Genomic DNA, 26,403 nt, shown 5'->3' on the forward strand with positions numbered 1-26,403 from the left:
ATGCATGAGTGAGCTCTATAGCACACCCCAGCTTTTCTTATTCCCTTTTCTATGACACTATTATCATCAGTACACCAACTGTTACCTGTATTTTTGATAGGGGACTCTTTTAAATCTCGTTGACTAGAATAAACAAGATCAATAACCTCTGAACGGGTATGCTTTATAGAGTAATATGGTCAGGTAGCTGGGTTTAAAGTCTGACAGGTTTTAATTATATTTCAGGCATCTCTATGAGCGTAGCTTTGTATTTAATAAATTGGCCTCCCATCATGTATTGGAGGCCCTTGGTCTCTAGACATTCTGGACCTGATGTGAAGTCATTGAAGTCAGAGACTGTCCCATAGTAAGCTTTGAGGCTCCTACCAGGAGGACTGTTGTATGCTTGGCTAAAGCCTTTGTTTGCAATTGTACATTAATAGAAGTGGCTTCTAGGATAAATATGACTGAGGGATGATACCATCAAGAAGCCCTCTTTGAGGCCCAGTTTTAACGGAATCCTAATTACAAGGAATCACTGGCAAGTTGGAGAAGACTTGTCTCAAGAGATAAGTGCATCCTCAAGTGCATCATCCAATCCAATCATAAAGAAAGTGGGATCATCCATTATCTCCACAAGCCTATAGTTAACACCATAGAATGGAGTATACGCTGGCTTTTAAGGAGCAATTCTCTCACTTCCACCACACAGAATTGGTAAAGATGCTAGTTGAGTTATACAATTGTTGGAAAATCATCTTTACCTATGCTTTGATAAAATGACCTTTTTGTACCAAAACATCTCAAGAATTCTTTCTTGGCTGTTGGCCAAACCCTAACATTTTTCCTTTCCTTTTTTTTTTTTTTTTAAGATTTTATTTATTCATGAGAGAGACACACACACACAGAGGCAGAGACATAGGCAAAAGGAGAAGCAGGGTCCATGCAGGGAGCTGGATGTGGGACTTGATCCTGGGACTCCTGGATCACACCCTGAGCCAAAGGCAGATACTCAACCACTGAGCCACCCAGGCATCCCCCTAACATCTTTCCTACATCACCTAGGCCTTCATGCTCTACTCCAGGACCCCAACTTAAGGACCTCTTGCAGAGCATGTTTGATCATAATTAGACCAGTAAACCCCCTCCTGATACTGAATGATAATTATCTAAATAGGCCTCCTCTGCATAGACCAAGGTTGCTGGAGGAAGCAGGGCATTCCAGCTGAAGGGGACTCTGACTCTCACTCTTTCAGTATTCCTTCTCCCCCTAATAGATGTAGGGGCTTCTCCCTCATTTCCTGGGTTAATGGCTATAATTGGAGCGAACTGGGGATTTTAAGGAATATTCCCAAGCAGCTGCTGAAACTCCCTTTGTTTCAGGGCCAGACATGCACTGCCTATTCCTCCTTATGGGGGGAAAACATGTCGTCAGTTCGTCTGTTGGACCTGACAAGTTCTAGAACTGAGAACCCTTTCTCTGCCTTCTGGCAGCACTTTACCTCTTCTGTTTTCTCATCCCTCACTTTTTGTTTGGGCACCACCCTGGGTGCATGAGGCCTGTATAGATGGTTCCTGTGCCATTCTTGGCACCTCCGGCACCATGGCTTCTTCTCCCCCTCTCTATCAAGGAGCAAAGAAGAGCAGCCCCTTGGAGACCTAACACCACCTACTCCAGATTTCCCCACCAGTGTCTCAGGTGAAAAATTGACAAGGGGGAACAAATTGGTTGACTTTTAGGTGGGCCTAGGGGGAACATAATTCAGCATTTAAGTTACATTTGTTGGTTTCATTAGGATAGATCTGTCTTTAAAGTTATCAGCATTAAATATGAAACTTTTATTCTACCAAAGTTTGCTCAACATCAAGTAGGTTCATGTTACCTCTGTTGCAATTTGTTAGCAAAAAGATGACTTAAAATGATGGTTAATTGTCTCAAAATTTTCATGGGTAATTGTTAACATAGTTTTCAAAGTCTTTGTTAACCTGAAACTAAAGTTTTGCTTGGATGATAAATGGAATTGAATTCATTGAACATTTGAGTCTTTTCCAAATAAGGATGAAGTGCTAAAGCATTGATTACTGGACATAGGTTTATGCTTTTGACTTCTTATTGCAAAAAAAACTAAGGATCTTGAGTCTATTGGTAAGCATACTTTGTGCTTAACTGATTAACAAATTTGCTTCTAAAGAGTTTTGGTGTAACAGTTCATATTTGATTACTACTCAGTTTTCACTGGAGACTAAGGTTTCTAGGATTGCCAAGTTCTGCTAAATGTAATTAAGACGTGGAAATAAAAGAAGTAATGCAAATGTAAGAACGATCTAAGGTATGGGAATATATTTTTGTTGAAGGTAAAAGAAGGTGATTTTGCCTAAATAAGACTGGAAAGAAAAAGCTTGGGACAAAATCTGAATGCAAAACAAAGTTGTAGAAGGTTTGTGAAGGGAAATCTTTGGAAAGGAATTTTAGTGTGATGAGGACAGACTAAAATTGAAATGAATGGATTTTAGGGCAGCCCGGGTGGCTCAGCGGTTTAGCGCCGCCTGCAGCCCAGGGTGTGATCCTGGAGGCCCCCCAGATTGAGTCCCATGTCGGGCTCCCTGCATGGAGCCTGCTTCTCCCTCTGCCTGTGTCTCCTGCCCACCCCCCATGCCCCCCTCCCATGTATCTCATGAATAAATAAATAAAATCTTAAAGAAAAAAAAAGAAATGAATGGATTTTAAAGTGCATTGGTGGTATATGATTAAAAGTGCTTTCTGATTAAAAAGACAAAGTTTTCTTGAATTGTTCATCTGCTCTTGATAAGAAAATGTAAATAAAGTTTTTTCTTTTGTCTATTTAGAAAGCCAGTTTCTATGTTTTGTCCTTATCAGGTCTTTGATTACTTGGTTAAAACGTCTCAATATTAAAAAAGCTAAGTTTTGCTAACAACTCCATAAACCTACATATTTACCTTTGAAATCTCTTATTGTCACCATGATTAAATTTTAAAAAATTGAATTTTGTAATGATCTGTAATCCTATTTGGGCATGTGCTATTACGTTCTAAGGTTTTAACAAACTTCCCAAGATTTAAATTGTAAATGAAGTCTCTTTGACATATTATTTTTATTTGGTATGTTAAATTACTCTGGAAGCACTGCTAAACAAATGATAAGCATTAGGTTAAATTTGGGTAAATGCTGTAACTATTCTAAAGATGATACCTAGTTCCTAAAGTTTTAATATGTTCCAGTATAAGGCCATTACTTAATATTTTGGTTAATGAAGTGTTATGTGTCACAGAAATAACCAGATTTCCTTACCAGCTATATTGTAAACTCTCATCAGATCTTTAACCATGTCCGTTTTTGAGTCTTTTGTCATTTATAGTTATAGGCCTTATTCTATAAAATGGTTCATCTTTAAGGAGATTCATGTAAAGGACTTTTAGGACAAATACAGGTATTCAATATCTTTAAGATCATAAAATGGAAATGGGTAAGAATTTCCAGAGCTAATTAAAGCTGCATTCAAACTAAATAAGAATAGTATCAGGGACTAAGTGATTGGGAAAAATGATTATAGATTTTGTAACTCTTGGTTGAAACATTGCTGGTTCTCTAGTATTTGGTCTTCCAGACTAAGGAAACTTTCTTTTAAGACATCAATTATATACAGAAATGATAATAATAAAACAAATTAAAGCATTTAACTTTTCTATCTGAACCCTCAGAAATTCAAAAGGTCTCTCAGTAAATATTCTTTCTTCCATGGCAATCCTAGTCATTTGCATAAATTCAATAAGAATCTGTTCTCTTTGCAACAGGACACCATTGGAAACATTGGTCATTTTACCAAGGCTTTGACTGGAATGTCATATTTGAGAGACATGCATAGACTCTAATATAACCAAACAGCTTTAAGGAACTAAGATCGACTTTATGAAACAAGGAGCCTTATATAAAGCCCCTTGGAACTGTTGGCCTGATACCTTGCTTACAGAGTTCCCAGCAGCCTCATGAGGTGAGTGAAGAATGTCACTTCCTGGCAGATGTAGGAACCTTAGGATATATTTGGGACCTCATGAAGAGGAAGCCACCTACGTCTACAGGTATTGTAGGCACGTCTGATGGCAAGTACCTGGCTTAGCTTCTGGCTTGCAGAGGCTACTAAGAGTTCAACCTAGAGATTCCTTATGAAAGTTCCAGCAAAGCAGATTCTAAAAGATCTATGTAATAATCATTTTTCTTGTTAAGTTTATTTAAATAATTAGGCCACGTTTGTTAAAACCAGACCTGTTTTTCAAATAAATTAGTCCTGATCTGGCTATCTCTGATTAAAAATAAGGGTCGTTACAGAGAGAACATGTTTCAATAACACATCTTTGTAGATACTAAATTTTAACACTATTTATTATAAACTAGGCTAGATCTTGAATTCTGGTTTCCTCAAATCTTGGGCTACGGCTCTCCAAATAAGGTTTCCAATCTTCTTCCATTCTCTTGACTTAGTCATTAAAAACTAAAACTGCCTTTTTTCCTAAAGCCCTAAAAACTGATGCTAGACAACTTGAGGTAAACTTGAGAGAAATTGTTACAATGGTTTATAGACCATCTTCTTGCTTGTTATTATGGATAATAACAGGACCCCATGGGCATATGATTATTTGAATAGCTGGAAAAAAAAATGGCATTGGTTCCCCAACAATTACATAACCCAGCTAGCACTTTGACCAATTCTCTATGGCTGGGATGACAAAATCACTCCGTAAAAGCCAGAGTGTACCCTCTCTCTGGGGCTAACTATGGACTCGTGGAGATATTGGATGACCACAATTTTTAATAAATGGATTAGATGATGCACTTGAGGATGGCCTTATCTCTTGAGACAAGTCTTCTCCCACTAGCCAATGATTCCTTGTAATTAGAATATTGTCAAGGTTAGACCTCAAAGAGGGCTTCTTGATGACTTTATTCTTTAGTCATATTTGTCCTAGGGAACTACCTCTATTGATGTAAAATGCATGTAGACAAAGCATAGGATGACCACCTTTAATAACTATCTGATCCATTTCCTTACGTCCCTCAACTCCCAAGTGTATAATCAGTCACCCCTCACAACCGTGGCGTAGCAGCTTTAATAAGAACACCGTTTTGCACCAAAGACGTCTCAAGAATTCTTTCTTGGTCATGGGCTCCAGATCTTCCCCCCATCAAACCTCACCTACATTCCAAAACTACATCAAAGAAATGACTCAAAAAAGCAAGGAAGAGTATTTCATACAGAAAGAATAGCACATGGAAAGGCAAAGTGGGAAAAACAAACAAACAAAAAAACAACCACCTTGTGTTCAACAGTCCACCATTTGTTTTACAACTCCAATAAGGCCATCCTACATTTTTTTCTTCACCTTCAGAGTACTTTCCAACTCCTTATAGTGTCTGGCTTTGGCCTCCACCATCTCCACAAGATGGCCATCTCTGTCAAATCCAGGGAAACTTTTCAATCTTATCTTCCTTGATCTTTCAGCAGCATAAGGCACTTCTTTCCTGAAGCCCTCTCTTCCAGTGGTGCTCAGGACAGCACATCCTCTAGATTTTCCTCCTTCCCATATCTTTTGCTGGTTCATCTTCTATCAAATCTTGAAATGATGGACTTCTTCAAGATAAAGTCTACAGCCTCTTCTCTTCTCCCCAGGAACCCCATTCCTGGGAAATCTCATCAGCTCCTATACTTTTAAATAACATCTATTGATAGTGACCATTTATTTCTGTCCCCAAGCTCCAGACACATATACACAACGGTCTGCCTGATTCGCCTACTTAAAAGCCTTTCAAACTCACCATATCCATGATTGGATTCATCATGTCCATATAACTCCATACCCAAGCCAAACTAAACATCTGTCCTCCAAACGTTCCCTCCTTTCCATCATCTTTGCACTTGGGTGTCTACCTTAATACTTCATTCTGCTTCCCATCTTCCTTGATTTAGGTCATCATATCTTATTGGATTTATCCCCCTAGATACCTTAAGTTCATGTATCTTCACTGCCACTAATCTGGTTGAGCCTACCCTATCATCATTTCTTGCCATCTCCCTAATCTAAGCTATGAGCTTGTCTAACCTAAAATGCTACAGTAGTCTTCTGCTCCCCATATACCATTTTCTACATTACAACCTACATAAGTTTTTAAAATGTATAATGTAAATATGATCATTCCATTCTCTATTTAAAATCATTCAAGAGTAAGGTGCCTGCATGGCTTAGGCAGTTAATTGAGTGCCTGCCTTCAGGTTCGGTCATGATCTCCAGGTTCTGGGATGGAGTCCTGTATCGGGCTTCCTGCTCAGTGGGAGTGTACTTATCTCTCTCTCTCTCCCCCCTGCCCCTCCCCACTGCTCATTATCTTTTTCTCTCAAATAAATAAAATCTTGAAATTAAAACAAAATAAAATAATTAAAGAGTTTCTATTGTTATTAGCTTAAAACCCAACACCCTTAACAAGAGCTAGCATGAACGATTTCTGGCCAAGCTCAGCAGTTCATCTTCCTTTAGTTACCTCCAGTTTAATTAATCCCTGCACTTGACACACTGGCTACCTTTCACTTCCTCAAGTTCACTGTCCTTCCTCCCTCAGGGACTTTTCCTATTCTATTTCAGCTGTCCTATTGCCTCCTGACTTTATTAAATTGATTGTCACTTATGTATATTAGCTTTCCTTGAATCCCAGAACTAGATTAGCTGTCCCTAATAAATGCATCCTGCACATATCTTAATAAGCCTAATGCTTTAAGTTATTAGAGCTAATTGATACTATATTTCTGAATAGAATGTAAGTTACCTAAGGACATGGATTTGATCTGCACTCACTGTTGTGTAGCTAGTGCCTAGCACTGTGCTTTTCACATAATAAATGGAGTGAGTGGATGTAGAGTTGGAAGATAAACTATTTCAAAAAGGAATTGGGAAGCACCTGGAAAAAAAAAAAGGTGTTTGGTAGAGTAATAGATTTGAGTTATCCATTTAGTTTTTTAAGTGTTTATGTTTATTTAATGATAATTTTAAGCATTCTTGCCAAACTGTTCTAATACAGAATGGAAGGCTTGAGATACTCTGTGGGCACAGCCCTAACAAGAAAGCATAAGGAACTAGAAAGCAAGAAGAGGGACTTACATAAGCAGCAGAAGGAAGCAGATCCACATCCATTTTCCTAGTGGAAGAGATTGGAGTGGGAAGCAGAAAGAGAGAGCGAGAATACATTGCCTCTTCTTCTGCTATCAATGAGTAATGCATTTACTTATTTATCAAGCTTTCCAGAGCAAGTTCATGCAGGAGACACAGCTTCTTCCAGATACCTGATAAGACCCTGCCAAATTCTCTAAGGGGGTGCCTTCAGTAGGGAAATATGGGCATCCAGCCTTCTTTAATTGTAGGAATGCACCCACTCCTTGAGAGTGCTGGAAAATTAGTGACAGAGGTACCTTTAACAGACTATAAGAATATCAAACTTACCCATCTTACATTCGTTAAGAAACTTACCACTGTTCTTAAAGACACGTTCACGGATAGGTGTGATAGGGCGGTTCACAAAGACTTGGTTCTGGTCCACAAGAACTTCTTTGATCAAGGGCAATCCAGTTACAACAACTAAAGGCATGTCACCCATCTGCACACTAAAAACGTTTCCATATTTCTTTACAAACTGAAAAACAGTTAAATAGTCACAATTGAATATGCATGTGTCTGTATGTCCAGGAATAGAGGGGTTGTGTGTAGCTGGGGAAGGTCTTGTACCAAGGAGAGTCTCTGTGTACCTTGGCATGATGGGTACCTTTCTCTTCTGTTTGCTTTTCCCCTCCTCTCAACTAGACTTGGATTGAATTCACTATATGTTCCTTGTAAACATTCACTCATATATTGAACCTACACAAATTGAGTGAACCCAAGAATGAGGCATGAAGATGTAACTATAATAAAACAAGGTCTCTAACCGTGAAACATCTTAGAGTCTAGTGAGGAGAGAGGATTCAGAATACCTGACTCGCCAAAGAAGACTGAGAGACTTAGTGTAAGTCTGGGGTTGCAAGCATGGACTTCTTAGTAAATCATAGCTGTTGAAGTAGTTAAGAGAATGTCCCCTTCCTCAACACGTGCTAGATGACTGAAAATTCATGATAGGGCTGGGGCCTGCTATGTAGAAAACCACTCTAGTTCTGGAGCTATGTGGACAACTCAGCTCTATGGTTCACTACCTGAAAGTTGCTTTACTTTTTTTTTTTTTTTTTTTTTTTTGAGCTTCAGCTACAAAAAGGAAAAAATTATTCCTCCCTCAATGATTTTGGTGAGGAAGAATGAGAGCAACAGTGTGAAAGGCAATTTGTTTTCTGGTACCTGGCGCATAGCCACTTGAGCCCCCGAGGAATGAATGGGCTCTGTGTGTGCAAAGGGATGAAGAAACGCACACTCATGGCAGCAGAGAGGACGAGAGCACACAGGTGATGTGCTAGAGGAGGGCACATGGACACTGGGTGACATGTTTATCTCATTTACTCTCACAACCACCCTGTGGCATTAATGATTTTCCTGATCTTTCAGAAAAGGAAAATGAGTCGAAGCCCAAGCAATGTCACCAAGGTGACCACAAAGCTACTGAGTGGTGAAGGGACTTTGCCAGGCATTATGTAAGGTTTGTGGACAAAGACGTGAAAGAAAGAGAGGGAGGGAGAGAATGGAAGAGTGCGTGGTATGTCAGGAGTACACACAAATGTGCAGGTATGTGCAAGTGGGTTGAATGAGAATGAATGGTATTTAAGGTAATACTATTCAAGTGAATAGTAAATCAAGGTATTTCCTGATTTGTTTATTCAAGAGATGACTCTGAGTAGACCTTATCCCTGCCTCTTGTCCATCTGGGCTGTGGCTAGCTTCAGGCAGTGGTACCAAACAGAAGGGCTCCATTTCCTCCGTGTATCTATGGTCTCTCCTTCCTAATCCACACTGTTTATGCTTTCCCTTTCCACCCTCAATGCCTTGGACCCCACTGTCCCCATCAAAGCAAATACAATGGATTACAGCAGTCTCATTCTCCACCCTGCTCCCACATTAAAAACCAAGCCTGAACTCAATATTTCCCTTGTTCGTTCAGCCCAGAGTCTTCCACCAATCTTTGTTCATCTCTAGCACAGTATGTTCTATCTTGCTGGAAAGGGTAGCCCCAAGATTCCCTCTCAGATTCATCTGCCTCTAAAGTACATGTCTCTGCTTTTAAGAAATGGTAGGAATGGATCCATAAAAATCAAGCAAATGTTTTCTTTTTGTTTCATCTTGCTGACTGCCTGGATGAACTTCTTAGGTTTTATAAAAAGGATTTCTTGACTAATTTAGGATATTCAGAAAAGATGTTTTTGGAATGGCTAAAAATCTCAGGTTAAACTAAATGACTCCTAACTGACAATGTGCATCTACAACCTAGAATCTCAGCTTGTACTAATGAAATGTACAGCATTTCATTAGTATTTACTGGAGTGAACTCCTTCAGAGTTTCAGCCCCTCCAGCTTTCTGCCCATGTAGATTTCTCAACCAAAAAAGAACTGGATCAGAAACTTTCATGGCATACTCAACTGTGTAAATATGGATAGATCAAGTGACCTCCTGGAGCCCTGGTATTGACTGTGGTGGTGTCTAACACTTTTCACATGCACTGTGCTGGTCATCATGCTGTCACTTTACAGGATGACACACCGGGCATCTGAACACTCTTTTAGGTAGAGTATACTACTGTCCAATGTACAACAATAGCCAAGTCATTACAAAAATGAGAAAGTAATAGAATACAAGGGGTTAAAAAGTAAGATGATTCAGGAAGGCAAATAGAAAAATGAAGAGAAAAGAATTAACACAGAAACTGATAAAATGTGAACAAAAGTAATAGGAAATTCAACACAAATGGTCAAAATTGCAAGTGTGGGATTAAGTACTGACATAGTAAGATAAAGCAAAATAAATGTTTAGAATAAAGAAAAATTAGGAGGGGAAGTTAATGAGATAAGAGCTTAAACCATGATTACCAATATCTTGATGGACAATTGGGAGAGATTCCACTTCTAAGTTCTTAAACTCAAGAACCCACAGAACAAAGACACAAAGAGAGGAAAAGGAAAAGAGGAAAAGTAGAGTGATTCTCACTTCACAGGCAGCAGGGGAGAAGGTTTGCTTCTCTAAATTCTGACCAGCCCTGAGCAGTGTGTGTTTGTGTGTGTGTGTGTATGCACACATGCATGTACATATCATTCTAACAGACCAAAAAAAAAAAAAATCCTGTTTCTATATGTTACTAAAGTTTAACATCTTTTCCCCAATATGTATATTATATTTTTTAAATGGCCTGCTTGTCTTCTAACCTTTTTTAATTGGGAAGTTCAATTTTGTACTCACTGATATGTAGAAGCTCTAATAAAAAGTTACAAACAGGAAAACTTTTATTACACAGGAGTCTGGAGAAATATATATCAAATTCTATAGAGTGGGATCCCTGGGTGGCGCAGCAGTTTAGCGCCTGCCTTTGGCCCAGGGCGCGATCCTGGAGACCCGGGATCGAATCCCACGTCGGGCTCCCGGTGCATGGAGCCTGCTTCTCCCTCTGCCTGTGTCTCTGCCTCTCTCTCTCTCTCTGTGACTATCATAAATAAATAAAAATTTAAAAAAAAAAAAAAAAAAAACAAATTCTATAGAGTAATTGCTCAGTGTGTTTATGTATGTGTATGAGGCTGGGTTGGCACAAGGAAGGGCAAGATTCTCTCCCTCTCACTCACTAAATTATATTTGAAATTTTTTTTAGGGCAGCCCGGGTGGCTCAGCGGTTTAGCGCCGCCTTCAGCCCAGGGCGTGATCCTGGAGACCCGGGATCGAGTCCCGCATCAAGCTCCTTGCATGGAGCCTGCTTCTCCCTCTGCCTGTGTCTCTGCCCCCCTCTCTCTCCCTGTGTCTCTCATGAATAAATAAATAAAATCTTTAAAAAAAAAAAGAAAAAAATTTTAACTTTGTATTGCTTTTATAGTTCAGAAGTATTTTTATCTGATAAAAAGAAAAAGAAAACAGACCTAAGGAAATAGGAATAAAGCACATTAACAATGGTTCTTACTCTTCTGAATCACAGAATCCTTTGAAAATCTACTGTATTCATGGATCTGCTCTCCAGTAAAATCCTATACATATGAATAGTCATGCATGCAGTTTCAGGAATTCACCAGTCTCCTGGGGCCCATGAACTGCTAAGAACACTGGTCTCACAGATAGTTCCTGGGGACTATGCTAAGTTTCTGAGAACAGTGTGTGGAAAGCAAAGTCTTCTTTTTTTTTTTTTTTTTTTTTTTTTGGAAAGCAAATTCAAGTTCAACTCGTTAGTTATAAAATGCTTGAGAGTTGCCAGGCAACTCCTAATATTGCTATGTTAGACATGGGGAAATATAAAGGTCAACATCCGGACGCCTGGGTGACTCAGAGGTTAAGGGTCTGCCTTCAGTTCAGGGCATGATCCTGGAGACCAGGGATCGAGTCCCATGTCAGGTTCCCTGCATGGAGCCTGCTTCTTCCTCTTGCCTGTGTCTCTGCCTCTCTCTCTCTCTCCGTGTCTCTCATGAATAAATAAATAAAATCTTAAAAAAAAAACAAAGGTCAATATGATATGGTGTTTTCCTAAAGTGTCAAAGTCTCTTGGGGCAATCCTGGCTGCAGGAAAAAAAAAAAATAAGGCACAGCAGAAGTGATGCATGCTATAATACTGGTAGATGGGCAGTCCAGGTGGCTCAGCAGTTTAGTGCCACCTTCAGCCCAGGGCATGATCCTGGAGACCTGGGATCCAGTCCCACATCGGGCTCCCTGCATGGAGCCTGCTTCTCCCTCTGCCTGTGTCTCTCATGAATAAATAAGTAAGATCTTTAAAAAATATATACTGGTAGAGAGGGATTGTGGAGGCCAAGAAAAATTAAGGCCATTCCACTCAAGTTTAGCATTAGCACAGTACAGCCATCTTAGGCCCCTGGGAATAAGAGCTGAACTTTACAGGAAAAACTGCAGAATGTCCGCGGCTGGGAATCCCATATCAGAAAGACAACAGCCCATCCCCATGGTAGAAAGTTCCATATTAGAAAATGAGAACAGAGAGGATCCCTGGATGGCTCAGTGGTTTAGTGCCTGCCTTCAGCCTGGGGTGTGATCCTGGAGGCCCAGGATCAAGTCCCACATCCAGTTCCCTGCATGGAGCCTGCTTCTCTCTCTGCCTGTGTCTCTGCCTCTCTCTCTGTGCCTCTTATGAATGAATAAATAAAATCTTAAAAAAAAAAAAATAGAATGAGAACAGAGCCCACGCCCACGCCCGTGGCAGAAAGTCCCATATTAGAATGAGAACAGAGCTCAATGCCCTTGAAAGCCCCATGTCAGAATGTAAACAGAACTTGAGAAATTCCTCCAATTCCTCCATCCCTTCTGGAAATCCCCTAGACCAGCCCATAAAAAACCCAGCTGTAACCCACTTCGGGTTCCAAGTCCTTGCTCCGCTATGTCGGGTATACTTGGACTCAAGCTGGGGCTTGCAAATAAACCCTCGTTCGCTTGCATCAGTGTCAGCTCCTTGGTGGTTTCTCGGATTCGCAATCTTGGGCATAACAGGATATGAAGCTATTGAAAGAAGACATGAATCTCTATCCCAGATATAGGAGAAAACCTCTAAGAGGAGATGGTATTTGAACTAGATCTGAAACGAAAGTCAGGGTGCCAGCAAAAGCACATGCAGTGTGAAGGCAAGACCTTTTAGGCTGTGGGAACAGTGTATGCAAATATGAAGTCAGGAAAATGTGGGTGTTCAACAAATGAGTTATGTGGTTTGACTGCCGTGTAGGGTTCATTAAGGAGCACTGACTATGTGGTAGGTCAAAGCTGGGTGCTGGGGGGTACAACAAGTCCTTAAATTAAAGAAGCTCACAGTCTAATGGAGCATCAGTTCTTATTTTTACTATTCTGTACAATAAATCATTTGATGGGACCAAGTTAGGAAGCATGTAAAGGAACCAGGTGCCAAGTGCCAGGAAAGGCTCCTGGAAAAAGTATCTCCTCATTTGAGTAAGGAGAAAGGAGAGGAAGCTGGCAAGGTAATCTGAGCTAGATTGAGGAGAGTCTTCTGGCCAAGTAAAATAGTTTGAATCCTGTTTTCTTTGTAATTAGAAATCTGAAGATGTTTGAATGGGAGATGTAAACAGGTGTTGAAGAACTTGGATTGTGAAGTTGTACAAATCCATTTGAAATCATACAGAGTGTAATTTGGGGGCAAGTTATCTGATTTCTCTGTGTTTCAGTTTCCAAATCTATAAAATGGGAGCCATGGCAAGATTAGCCATAATACTGATATTAATAATAAAATTATTTATTGTTATTGACATATCTAGGAACATATTTTATCAAAGGGACTCTGGTAAGATACTGACAAAGGAATGAAGGGGAAGAAGCCAGAGTGGGATAATGGAGCCTATCCAGCAAGGAGGCCATCACGGGATGCTTGGGATGCAACAACACTGACTTTCCTTGAATTTCTTGCTTTCAACTTTTAAAAAAAGTTAAGAGTGGCATAGATATAGAAATAAGCCATCAACTGTATGCTAGGTACCCTGGCAACCAACTGATATTCATGAGATTGTTTGATTCTTACAACAATCCTAGAAAGCATTTTTAGTTTGCAGAAAAGAAGATTTGGCACACAGCTTATGGGTATAAAGTTTGGGCTCTTTCTAACTCACTCTTTAGGTTTCATCCTTAAATGAAGGGTTGAAGATATTCTCTCTTCTTCTGAGTGATGGCACTCTCTATGTATTAACTAGCCATATGAGTTCCCGATCAAAAACCGTATTCCCCAGCTTCTCCAGGTATAGCCAGTGGGACATGAGAAGTAGTGATGTGTGCATCTCTGGGTCTCATCCTTAAATAAAAGCTGCTTGTTCACCACCTTCCCTATTCCCTTTTCCTTGGACTAGAACTCACACACAAGATTATTGCAACACCAGAGCTACAACATAGAAGGAACTGGAGCTTTTGCATGACTTTGTGGTACAAAGCAATCTCTCTGTCCTCTCCTGGAGGGAGGAATGCTTACATCTGAACTCATTTGTGGGAGAAAGGTGAATTTCAATCTTTTTTACACTACTGCATTTTGGGGTCTCTGTTATAAGCAGTTCAATGTGTATCCTAACTAATACATGTATCCACCTTATCTATCATTCTTCCACTTTGATCTAATAAGGCTTTTTCTTATTTAGATAAATGTTACTCTAATAGATCATACAGCTATGGCAGAGAAAACTTAGAAAGTAGAGGCAAAAACACAAGAAAAGGTCCCATAATGCCATTTAAACAGGTTGGTTTCTCCACTGTGCTGTTGCCATGCTTTAGCTCCTGCAACTTTCTCCCATTTAAAATCTCTTGTCCCCTTAATTTCACTTACTTATTTGCCTAACATTTAAAGCTCACTTAAAGCTCAACCCAGTTTATTCCAACATTCTACAAGAGGTTATCTCTAGGGGTTCCATTCTCTGTGATCCTATCTCCTGATACCTCATTTGGTTACCATGAGTCTACACCACACATTTCATCATACACTGTTTTGCGTTGTAGCTGTCCTATGGTAAGCATTTCATAAATGTGTTAGGAAAATGAATCCATGAATAAATCAATCATCCCCTATCATGAAAAGTCAAGTGGCATAAGTAGAGAATAGATTTAAGAGTCAAATAGCCTTGGATTCAAGTTCTTGTTTTGCCATTATCTATGCTGAGTAACTCAAATGACTTTATTGTTTTAAGCCAGTTTCCTCAGTGGCAAAATGGAAACACCACCAGATAATGCTTACATTGTGTGTCTTTTGTGAAGATTAAATGAAAATGGACATATAGATCCTGATACAAGACCTAGCAAAGAGTTGGTACTTAATGTTTCCAAGCTGCTAGAATGTAAATTTAATTATAACTAAATGCACCATTTGACTCCATTTGTTTTACAATCGAAAATATTAAAAATGCCAATCTATATGCAGTAAAATTTAACAGTCTGATCTGATGAGAAAACATCAGGCCATGCATAAGATCCTAGCATCAGTTTCATTATTAGCCAGTTTTATGACAGGCAAATCATTTATGCTTTCTTTATTTTTTTTTTTTAAGATTTTATTTATTTATTTGGGAGAGAGCTAGTGAGAGCATGAGCAGGGTGTGGGGAGAGTGAGATGCAGGCTCCTTGCTGAGCAGGGAGCTCAACATTGGCCTCAATCCCAGGACTCTGGGATCATGAACTAAATTGAAGGCAGACACTTAACCAACTGAGCCCTCCTGGAGCCCCTCATTTATCCTTTTTTTTTTTTTTTTTTTTTTTTAAGATTTTTTATTTATTCATGAGAGACACAGAGAGAGAAAGAGAGGCAGAGACACAGGCAGAGGGAGAAGCAGGCTCCATGCAGGGAGCCTGACGTGGGACTCGATCCTGGGTCTCTAGGATCACGCCCTGGGCTGAAGGCAGATGCTAAACCACTGAGCCACCCGGGCTGCCCTCATTTATCCTTTCTAATCACATCTGTATTAGTGGTAAAACAAAAGCACAGATCAAATTTCTGATTCCAGATAAGATTCAGTAAAAGCATTCCATTTTACTCCTGTTAATCATGACCCTAATTGGCACAGACAAAAATAACTCCTGCTTTTATTTTTTTCTGCCAAAGTGTCAGAAGAAGCCTGACCCAATAGGACAGAAACATTTTAGCCTTTCTACCTTCCTGTTCTGGAGGCCATGAAAAAAGATATGATTCTCCCCAACCCTGATGGATGCTGCAACAGTGGAAAACATGGGTGGAAAATTGTCTTTACCCTACCAACAAATGATGCCCCTTGCCCACCCAGTCTGTGAGCTAAATTGTAACTATCACTCCTGAACTGGAGGAGTCAAGAGGAAGAATTCTAATTTCTACCTTTCTCCTACAGAAATAAGGAGATGTTCCTTCCCCATAGAGCAGATATGGATAGATCTCTGACTTCCATCCTCTCTGCATTAAGGCATAGGTTACTCTACCCAGGGTTGAGCAGGGGGCTGTCTTTTTTTTCCCACTTTCATTCTCCCTAGCCTGCACTGATGAGAATGTAGGATGGAGTCCTGTGTAGGTAGATAACACATAAGCAGGGAAGACTAGAAGCGCTGCAGAGGCTTTATAACTTAAACTGGCGTTTGAACTACAAACCATTAAAGTGAGCATTCTGAACATAAACAGGTTGACTCTCTGCTAAAATGGAAGAATTTACATGTCCAGAGTCATATAAAACACAATGTCCAGGATATATTCCAGAATTACCTTAGCAAGAGCCAAGAAAATCTCAATTTGAACATGTTAATACCAATAATGAGATGGCACAGATGTTGGAATTATAGGATAAAAATTTTAAAGCATATATAATATGTTTCAATAAACAATTACAAATACTCTCAAAAAATGTTAAGGGGCATGTGAGTGGCTCAGCCTGTTAAGTGTCTGACTTGATTTCAGCTCAGGTCATGAGCTCAAGGTCATGAAATCGAGCCCTGCATCAGGCTCCATGCTCCTTGTGGAATCTGCTTCAGATTCTTTCTTCTCTCCCCCTGCTCTCTCTCTCTCAAATTAAAAATCCTAAAAATAAAATAAAATAAAATAAAATAAAATAAAATAAAATAAAATAAGATAGAAAATCTTAACCAAAGAAATAAACAATATACATAGGAACTAAGGGGAAAAACTAAAATTTGAAAATATAATAACCCAGGGAAGCCTGGATGGCTCTGTGGTTTAGAGCCTGCCTTCAGCCCAGGGCGTGATCCTGGAGTCCCAGGATCGAGTCCCACATCGAGCTCCCTGCATGGAGCCTGCTTCTCCCTCTGCCTGTGTCTCTGCCCCTCTCTGTGTGTCTCTCATGAATAAATTAATAAAATCTTTTTAAAAAAATAATAACCCAAACAAAAAACTTAATAGAACAACTCAATGGCAGAAGGGTACTGATAAAAGAACCAGTAAAACTGAAGACAAATCAATAAACTGTATTCAATCTGAACAACACAGAGAAAATAGATTGACAAGAACAAACCTGAACCTCAGGGACCTATGTTAGAATAACAAAAGATCTAACAGTTGCACCATGACTGCCCAAGAGTCTCAGAAAGAGAAGAAAAAAAGAATGTGGAATTGAAAAAATATTGGAAGAAATAATGGCTGAAGACTTCTCAAATTTGATAAGAGATCAACCTACAGATCCAATAAGCCCAAAGAAATCAACACCAAGAAATACCATAATCAAATCTCTGAAAAGTAAAAGCCAAACAAACAAACAAAAAAGAGTGGGGTGCCTGGGTGACTCAGTCAGCTAAGTGTCCAACTCTTGGGTTCCGGGCAGGTCATGATCTCTTAGTCATGGGATCGAGCTTTGTGTTGGTCTCTATGCTCAGCGCAGATCTGCTTCAGATTCTCTCTCCCTCTTACTCTCTCTCTCAAGTAAATAAAATCTTTTTAATGAAATAAAAGCAAAAAAAAACCTCTTGACAGCAGGCAAAGAAAAACAACTCATTAATTATGGGGAGCAACAATTTAAATCATAGTAAATACCTCATTAGAAACCACAGAGGCCAGAAAAAAGTGGTATAACATTTTAGAGTTTTTTTTTAAATTTTATTTATTTATTCATAAGAGACACACACAGAGAGAGAGAGAGAGAGAGAGAGAGAGAGAGAGGCAGAGACACAGGCAGAGGCAGAAGCAGGCTCCGTGCAGGGAGCCCGACATGGGACTCGATCCCAGGTCTCCAGGATCACGGCCTGGGCTGAAGGCAACACTAAACCACTGAGCCACCTGGGCTGCCCCATTTTAAAGTGTTGCATGAAAGAAACTGTCAATCTAGAATTCTCTATTAAGTGAAAATATACTTCAAAAATGAAGGCAAACTAAAGTTCTATTCTTAGGTAAAGTTATAAGAAGTTTCTGCCAGCAGACCAGCTGTAAAAGAAGGGTAAATAAAGTTCCTCAGGTAGAAAGGAAAGATATTGGTGGAAAATTTAGAACATTGGGAATGAAGGAAGAGCAACATAAAGGATAAATGGGTAAATATAATAGAATATTCTCTTGAATTAAAAAAATATATGCTTAACAATTTAAAAGCAAGTTTATAATATTGTCTGATGTGGTTCTCAATGTATATAGACATAAATTTAAGACAATTATAAAGTGGGAAAGATACAAGTACTTAATGGGTATAAGATATCTATTATACTTGAAGTGGTAAAATGTTGATACTAATAGACTGCATTAAGTTACACATGTGCCTATTGCAATCCTTAGACAGCTATTAAACACAATGCAAAGAGGTATACTAACAAGCACTAAAAATAAATTAAAATGGGATTCTTAAAAAAAGTTCAAGTGACCCACAGGAAGACAGAAAAGGAGAAATAGAATTAAAGACAGAGGTAAAAATAGATAATAAATAATAAAATGGCAGACTTAAGTACTGACTTATCAATAATTACATTAAATGTAATTAAATCCACCAATTAAAAGACAGAGATTGGCAGAATGAAAAAAAAAAAAAATGACCCACTGACATGCTGTCTGCAAGAATCTCTTTTCAAATATACAAATAGGTTAAAAGTGAAGAATGAAGAAGTATATATCATGCAAATAATCATCAAAAGAGAGCTGGTGTGGCTGTATCAAATTAGCTAAAGTTCAGGCAATGAAAATCACCAGGGATGAGGGACATTACATAATAACAAAACAATCAATTCAACAAGATGATAGAACAATTTTAATGTGTATGTACCAAATAACAGAGATGATAAATACATAAAGGAAAAACTACCAGAACTAGATTGAGAAATAGATAAACCTGCAATTATAGTTGGAGATTTCAAGATGCTTCTCCTAGTGATTGATAGAATCAGCAGATAAGAGGTCAGGGTATGGAGAACTAAACAAGATCATCCAATGAGATATAATTGGCATATATAGAACACTCAGACCAACAATGGCAGAATACATATATTTTTTCAAGCATGCATGGGACTATATCCTGGGTCATAAAACAAGCCTTAACAAACTGAAAAGACCTGAAATTATACAAAATATGTATCCTTTCACCATAATGGCATCAAACTGGAAATCATTAATAGAAAGAAAGCAGGAAAATTTCCAAATACTTGGAAATTAAACATATTTCTTTTTTTTTAAGATTTTATTTTTAAGTAATCTCTACACCCAACAGGGGGCTCAAAGTACAACTCCGAGACCCCGAGTCCCATATTCCACTGACTGAGCTAGCCACGTGTCCCTAAACAACATATTTCTTTTAAAAAAAATTTTGTTTTAATTTATTTATTCATGATAGAGAGAGGCAGAGACACAGGAAGGAGAAGCAGGCTCAATGCCGGGAGCCCCACGCGGGATTCGATCCCGAGACTCCAGGATCGCGCCCTGGGCCAAAGGCAGGCGCTAAACCGCTGAGCCACCCAGGGGTCCCCTAAACAACATATTTCTTAAACAAGGTATAGGTTTAGGAGCCTAACTTTAAAATTCCATGACTAATCCTGTCATTTAGTGTTACCAGTTGGGTGTTTCTCCAAGAAAGTGATAAAACCTTCTCCATCTGCTCTTGAGTACACGTGCACGGGTTTAAAGTGCTCTAGGTACACTAGGGAAAGGGGAACTAATATTTGTTGTGCACCTACTAAAAGTCATGTTTGACCATTGATTATTTTCTTTAACCTTCATAGCCACCAATCCCAGAGTTGTCATTCAGCTGGGTAGTGACAGGTAGCAGAGGTACCTAGCTGAGTGACAGGAAACCAGCTGAGGATTTTTGAGAAAGGGTTGGATGTTGGAGGGAATTTTAAGGAAATCAGAAGGGCCAGAGTTAGGAAACCTTGGTGGGATATGATTCTAAAACGGTGGAAAGAGGCTCCCTAAGAAGTCCTAACTCTGGAAGGCAATGAAAAGCACTAATAAAATTTAAGCAGAGGGACATTTTAAAACAATTACTTTAATGAGAACAGATTGCAGCGAGGAGACTGAAAGGGAGGAGCTCAGCTACTGAAAAGTGGTGAGGATTTATGTGGTACTATTATCATTTTACCTTCAGGAAATATAGCCTTCGAGAAGGTAAGCACAGCGTTGTTGTTGTTTTTAATCTCCAAGGATAAAAATATTAAAGAGGACAAAGTGATCACATTATAAATAGGATATTCCATTAACATTTAACAAGATACACAATTAAATGGGTTAAAGAATGTAGTATGTCTGGCACCCTTAAATAGTAAACAGTGAATACTATTTCACTTCTAGAAGGGGCAAGTGTAATCATGCCAGTCGACGGTGGGGAAACCGAGGCTCAAAGCAGGGTTCACCGCGGTACCTAATTAGCAGCACAGCCACCCAGCCTCCCGCCCACGATCCCCGGGATGGCCCCTGTCCTGCAGGTCAGGCTCAGGGCACGGCCCCGGACCTTCGCCCGCTCCTACCCGCTGCAGCTTCAGGTGCGACTGCTCAAAGTCCAGATGGAAGAAGTTGCCCACGAAGGGCAGGGGAACGGGGCCCGGCGGGTAGTTCTTTGGGCGCCGTCTTTTGAGGAAATCAGCAAAGAACAGAAAGGCGACGGCACCCAGCAGGAGGGTGCGGAGATGAAGCACTGCCCAGAGGGTGGCCGCCAGGGAGCCCACCGCCGCGAGCATGGCTCTCCCGTCCTCTCGCTCTGCTGAGCGCTGAGCCGGAGACGTCCCTGCCTGTCCCTGCTGCTGAGCTCGCAGGACCGCCTGCCCGCCCCGCCCCGCCCCGCCCCGCCCCGCCCATCATCTCGCCCATCTCGCCCCGACCCGCCCCTCGTGCAGCCGCCCCGCTCGCCCCGCCCCTCCCACCTCACCCCGCTCGCCCCGCCCCCCGCTGCCGCCCGCCCATCTAGCCCCGCCCCTCCCGCTGCCGCCCGCCCACCTAGCCCCGCCCCTCCCGCTGCCGTCCCGCTCACCTCGCCCGCTCGCCCCGCCCCGCGCTGCCGGCCGCCCACCTAGCCCCGCCCGCCCCGCTGCCGCCCCGCTCACCTCGCCCGCTCGCCCCCCCCCCCCGCTGCCGCCCCGCCCACCTCGCCCCGCTCGCCCCGCCCCTCCCGCCGCCGCCCGCCCCTCCCGCCCCCGCCCACATAGCCCCGCCCCGCTCGCCCCGCCCCTGCGCCCCACCGCCCTCGCGTGAGAACTCAGTCCCAGCTCTTTGCACCAGCCTCCTCACGCCCGCCCAGTGAGCCTGTTTCCCCCCCTTCCTTCCCTGCAGCCCAGACCCCACGCCAGCCAGGCTGACCTCCAGAAGCCTGGGACCACATCCTCCCGCATCGCTCTCGGAAAAGGCCAGGCTGGGAGCACGATTCTTCTCTGTTTAGAAAGCCCGTCTCGGAGCCCCCGGGCTGCTGTGGTTTCAGCGCCTCCCCGAGAGCACCACAGCACTTGAGCTCAGTGGTGCTCAGTCTCCCTCTCCCATCCAACGGTTGGAATCCCGCCAGGTGAACGGCGATGCTAACAGCAGCACCTGCACTTCTCGGGCTCTTAACTAAATGCCAGGCGGCACACTCGCCTCTGTACATGAATCCTGTCGTTCTGACACAATTAGGCAAGATGCTCTTCTGGGTTCCACCTTGCAGTTGAGGAAACTGAGACCCAGAGGTTAAGTGGCGAATAGGTGGTGAATAAATAAATCCACCAGTCTGCCACACATCGGAACAAGATTCTGTATTTGTGACTTTTTGAAGATTAAAAAGCATTGCAGCAAGAGGCGCCGGGGTGGCTCAGTTGGTTAAACCATGGACCTTGACCATTGATTCCTGCTCAAGTCCCTTACCTCAGGATCCTGAGTGTGGAGCCTACTGCAAGATTCTCTCCCCGCCTCTTCCTCTACAGGATTCCCTGCCCCCCACGCCCCTTCCCCCTGCCTCTAAAAAAATAAATAAATAAAATAATTAATTTATTAATTATTTAATTAAAAAATAAAAGCATTGCATCAAAGCCCCTAGCACTGAGCCTAGTCTGTAACAGATGCTTAGTCAGCATTGAAAGAAGATGTCTTAGTCCTTCTCCTTTTTAGTTTGCCACCTGAGGTTCCTCCTCTGAAGCCCCAAGACAGTGGTAGGGCCCCAGGTTCCAACCTTCGGTGTCATTCTGTGTGTGCCTACCTGTGTCTCCTCATTTGTGAGATACTCAAATCATGACGCATAGTTTTCTAGTAGTATAGCACACGTTAGTACTCAACATATAGATACACAGTCTGCATAAAATAATGCAATAGAACAGAACAGAATTTAAGTCGCTTTTCTATGTTTCCAAAATCAGGACATCTTCTCACAGACTGTATAAGGAAGTGTTGGACTTTACTTGAAATCCGCAAAAACTGATGGTTTAGTGATATTTATAATACTATGATTTAAACTTCTATAAGAAGAAAAATGAAGACCACTTATTTGAAAACAAAGATTAAGTCTCACCTTCTATTTTCCGTCTCATTAGTTCCTTCCAAAGTAAAATCTCAATGCTATGATTGACATTTTTTCCTATAATGAATACTTTCAGGGCATTGTGTAGCATTTGGCAAATATAAAGGAAGAGGAAGACATTTTTAACTTTAAGAACGTATTAATATTAATATAACCTTCCCTAGCTGAATATCATTCTCTTCTTGTTCCATTAAGTCAAAATAGAAATCGGTATAGATATTTGGTTTCTAATATTTTAAAATGTAATGTTACTTGTGAAAAGTATTTTGCATAAAGTTGTGTATACCTCAGGTTCAAGTTAATGGCTTTGATTTATGTTCTAAATAATAGGGAATAACACAAACATTATTAAGATCCTTAGTTATAACCAAGATAAATATTGGTATTGGTGTTAAATGCAACTTTGTGTTTCTCTCCTATGTTCTCTTATACTAACCAATCTCCCAAATCATTGAGTTGCTCTTAAAAAGAAGAAAAAAAAAAAAAAGGAAAGAAATCAAGAAAAGGAAAAAGACTTGACTTGACATGGCTTTGCGGTTGATCAAATCATGTTTTAATTGGTCAAATCACATACATGGAAACACATAAAGCAACTAAGTGGAATATATATCAAATTCTTAATTTTACTAATGGACCGAATTGCACTATGAAAAATTATCAAATTATTTTTTTCATTGGTCCTTAGGCCTTAGTTCTTGAGTAAAGTGTTAAGCCACTAATAAGTTAACCAGCATTACTGATTAACAGTTATCAAGTGAGTTTTGTTCAGCATTAGTTGAAAAACTGTTGTGAATCCTGTCTATCCAGAGAAGTAACACTCTATAAATACTAACAAATAATTATGCTAGAGTATTTTTAGATATTAAATCACATGTCAAGCATCTAAAGTGAATTTGAGATTAAGAGAAAGGCCTATTTTCTAAACAACAATGATAACTTCTTAATTTGCAAATTCCTTATTCTATGAATTAGAATAGTTTGAGATTTTTGAAATTTCTATTACTTGTCTTAATCTTCTTCCACCGCATGAGTACATTGACAATTAGAAGACACAAATATTTTTCAAATGCTTTTAAGGATTTATTTTTAAAATTGTGATACATTATTTTTTACTAAGAAATAATTTGACCCGTTGTATCTTTTTTTATTTGCTTTGGATGTTTTTTCCCAATATCTGAAAGTTGAAGGCATTTCTGTCATACTGAAAACAAACTTAAATGTGCTAAAAAAAAATTCTCGTGTGTCCTGTATTAGTATATCATGAGTGCCCTGGAAGTCTGAAGGCTGATCTAAACTTGCATGTTTTAGAATACTCAAGAAGAAAAAAATAACTACCTTAATGCCAGCCTTTTAGATTTCATGAATATTTTGGTGAGGAATAATAGTACATAATATAAATATTTACAGAACTCTAAAAGTTACTTTCTATAAAATATAAAAGACACAATATTTATATAGAATCAGGTAAAGGAAATCAGTATTTAACATTGGATATTTTGTGCCTCGTGTTTACATTATAGTATTCAAATTGCAAGTATAACATTTTAATATTTGCTCCTATTTTTTATAAAAGTAAATCCTAAATTATTAAGCTTTTCCAAGTGAAAAAGTAACAATTTTTTAAAACAAAAGTTGAGGGAATTTGATGCCAGTAGAACAGCCTTACAAGAAATGTTAAAAGAAGTACTTCAGAAAAAAGGAAAAAGATAGAGGTCAGAAACTCAGGTCTACATAAAGAAAGGAATAGCATTAGGGAAGAACTAAGTGAAGATAAAAAACAAAAAATCTTTCGTTTTTCTTATTCTCAATTGATCTAGTAACAGATCAAAATAAAAATAGCAATGATGTATTCAGTGATTATAGCTTATTATTAAGTGATATGAATGATGAAATATTGTATGGGAAGGCAGTAGGAAAACTATTAAAGGTACTTTCACTACCAATGAAGCAGTACAATGTTATTTAAAAGTGGATTTGGATCAGTTGGACATGTATATTGAAAACCCCAGGGGATCCCTGGGTGGCTCAGCGGTTTAGCGCCTGCCTTTGGCCCAGGGCGCGATCTTGGAGTCACGTCCCGGGATCAAGTCCCGCATCGGGCTCCCGGCATGAAGCCTGCTTCTCCCTCCTCCTGTGTCTCTGCCTCTCTCTCTCTCTCTCTCTCTCTCTCTCTCTCTCTCTGTCTATCATAAATAAATAAATAAATAAATCTTAAAAAAAACAAAAAAGAAAAAAGAAAACCCCAGGCAACTACTTAATAAAAAAAAAAGAACTATAATTGATATGCTAAGACAAAAGAGAAAATAGAATTATATAAAATGCTCAATTAAAACCAGAAAAAGGTAGAAAGAGAGTTGAAGACGAAAGAAACAAAAATCAAGAGCAATTAGTAGAAAACAGTAATGAATATGGTAGATTAATCCAACTGTATCAGCAACCACCTTAAATGTCAATGGTCTAAATGCACTAATTAAAAGACTAAGTCTGTCAGAGTGGATTAAAAAAAAAGGACCTCTTTCAGATTCTTCTTGTCAGTATGTAGAAATGCAACTCATTTTTGTATGTTGATTTTGTATCCTGCAACTTTGCTGAATTCATTTATTAGTTCTGACAGGTAGGTTTTTTCTGTATGTGGAATCTTTAGGGTTTTCTATATATAAGATTATGCCATCATGAACAGAGATAGTATTAGTTTAGCTTAAAAAAGAATAAAACACTCAGGAATAAAGCAAGGAGGCAAAAGACTTACACACTGAAGACTATAAAACACTCTTGAAAGAAATTGAAGAAAACACAAATAAATGAAAGTCATCCCACGTTCACGGATGGGAAGACTTAATATTGTTAAAATGTCCATACTACCTAAAGTGATGCAATGCAAGCCCTATCAAAATCCCAATGGTATTTTTTACAGAAATAGAAAATATAATATTACAATTCATATGGAACCACAATTCAATTTTTTAATTCCAGAAAAACCAATCATTTTTCTATAGTGAGTCACAGTTAAATGTCTGTCTTGTTTATGTAAATGTATGGTGAGTAGAACCATTTGCCCTCAGATTATAGTGTATGAAGCTTTTATACTACTTTTTTGAAGTCTATCTTACAGCAGAAAAGTGCACAAATCATAAGTGCACAGTTCAATTAGTATGCATAAAATTAACATATCCAGTATAATTAGCACATAAAATAAGAAATAAAATATTACCAGTAGTCTGTCCTCTGCCACTTTCCAGACATGATCCCTTATCCATGGGTAAATTTTACTCTGGTTTATAAAACTCAGGATTTTCTAATGCCTATTGAACCAAGCTGCACTCTGCTTGGAAAGATTTAGCTAGCTGCCTGTTTTTAGATATAGTTTTGTTCTTGCTTTTGATCATCTCACTAACTATATCAGCTTCAGTGTCTGACTTCTTGTCAGTTTTCACATATTCCCTTCAGACTCTGGTTGTTCAGCCTGGCTCCTTCCCTCCTCACTGGCAGGGTATGAAGTAATATTAAACACCTTCACGCAAAAAAAAAAAAAAAAAAACAACAACAACAAAAAAAAACATGGTGACTCTAATCTTGTGATTGGAGTAAAGGAGCACCCCATACCATGGACACTTAGCTCTTCTTACACCTGAGATGAGAATTTTAATCCTCTGGTTTCCTATACTGCAAAGCACTTTACTAGGTCATTGTATATTATTATTTCATTGAATCCTTCTAATGGATTTGAGATGTAGATGCTATTGTCTTAACTTTTCAGATTAGGGCACTAAAGTTTATAGATTTGAAATCACTTGTTCAAGTTCAAAATGCCAGTGAGTGGCAAAGCAAAAAATCAAACTCAGCTCTGCTTGAAAGCAGAACTAG

The 26,403-nt window shown here is 39.6% G+C and overlaps 1 protein-coding gene and 1 long non-coding RNA gene across 3 annotated transcripts in view; one reads left to right on the forward strand and one right to left on the reverse strand.

The window, feature by feature from the left end:
- LOC140630395 (uncharacterized) overlaps nt 1-11,788 on the forward strand; it is a 34,805-nt gene extending 23,017 nt beyond the window's left edge. Inside the window, exons 4-6 of one of the 2 annotated variants that reach the window (XR_012028169.1) lie at nt 3,793-3,989; nt 8,566-8,656; nt 10,809-11,788. This is a non-coding gene — a long non-coding RNA (uncharacterized lncRNA). The remainder of the gene's footprint in view (nt 1-3,792; nt 3,990-8,565; nt 8,657-10,808) is intronic. The other variant, XR_012028168.1, reaches the window with a different exon arrangement.
- The window catches only part of CYP2J2 (cytochrome P450 family 2 subfamily J member 2), a 42,452-nt gene extending 21,584 nt beyond the window's left edge, over nt 1-20,868 (reverse strand). Inside the window, exons 1-2 of the mRNA XM_072820470.1 lie at nt 20,531-20,868; nt 7,510-7,672 (exon numbers count right to left, since the gene is read on the reverse strand). Coding sequence (XP_072676571.1) covers nt 7,510-7,672; nt 20,531-20,740 — 373 coding nt within the window. The 5' untranslated portion in view covers nt 20,741-20,868. The remainder of the gene's footprint in view (nt 1-7,509; nt 7,673-20,530) is intronic.
- Nucleotides 20,869-26,403: the final 5,535 nt, after the last annotated feature.

The sequence above is a fragment of the Canis lupus genome, chromosome 3 (assembly GCF_048164855.1).
Source record: "Canis lupus baileyi chromosome 3, mCanLup2.hap1, whole genome shotgun sequence".
NCBI classification, from domain to species: domain Eukaryota; kingdom Metazoa; phylum Chordata; class Mammalia; order Carnivora; family Canidae; genus Canis; species Canis lupus.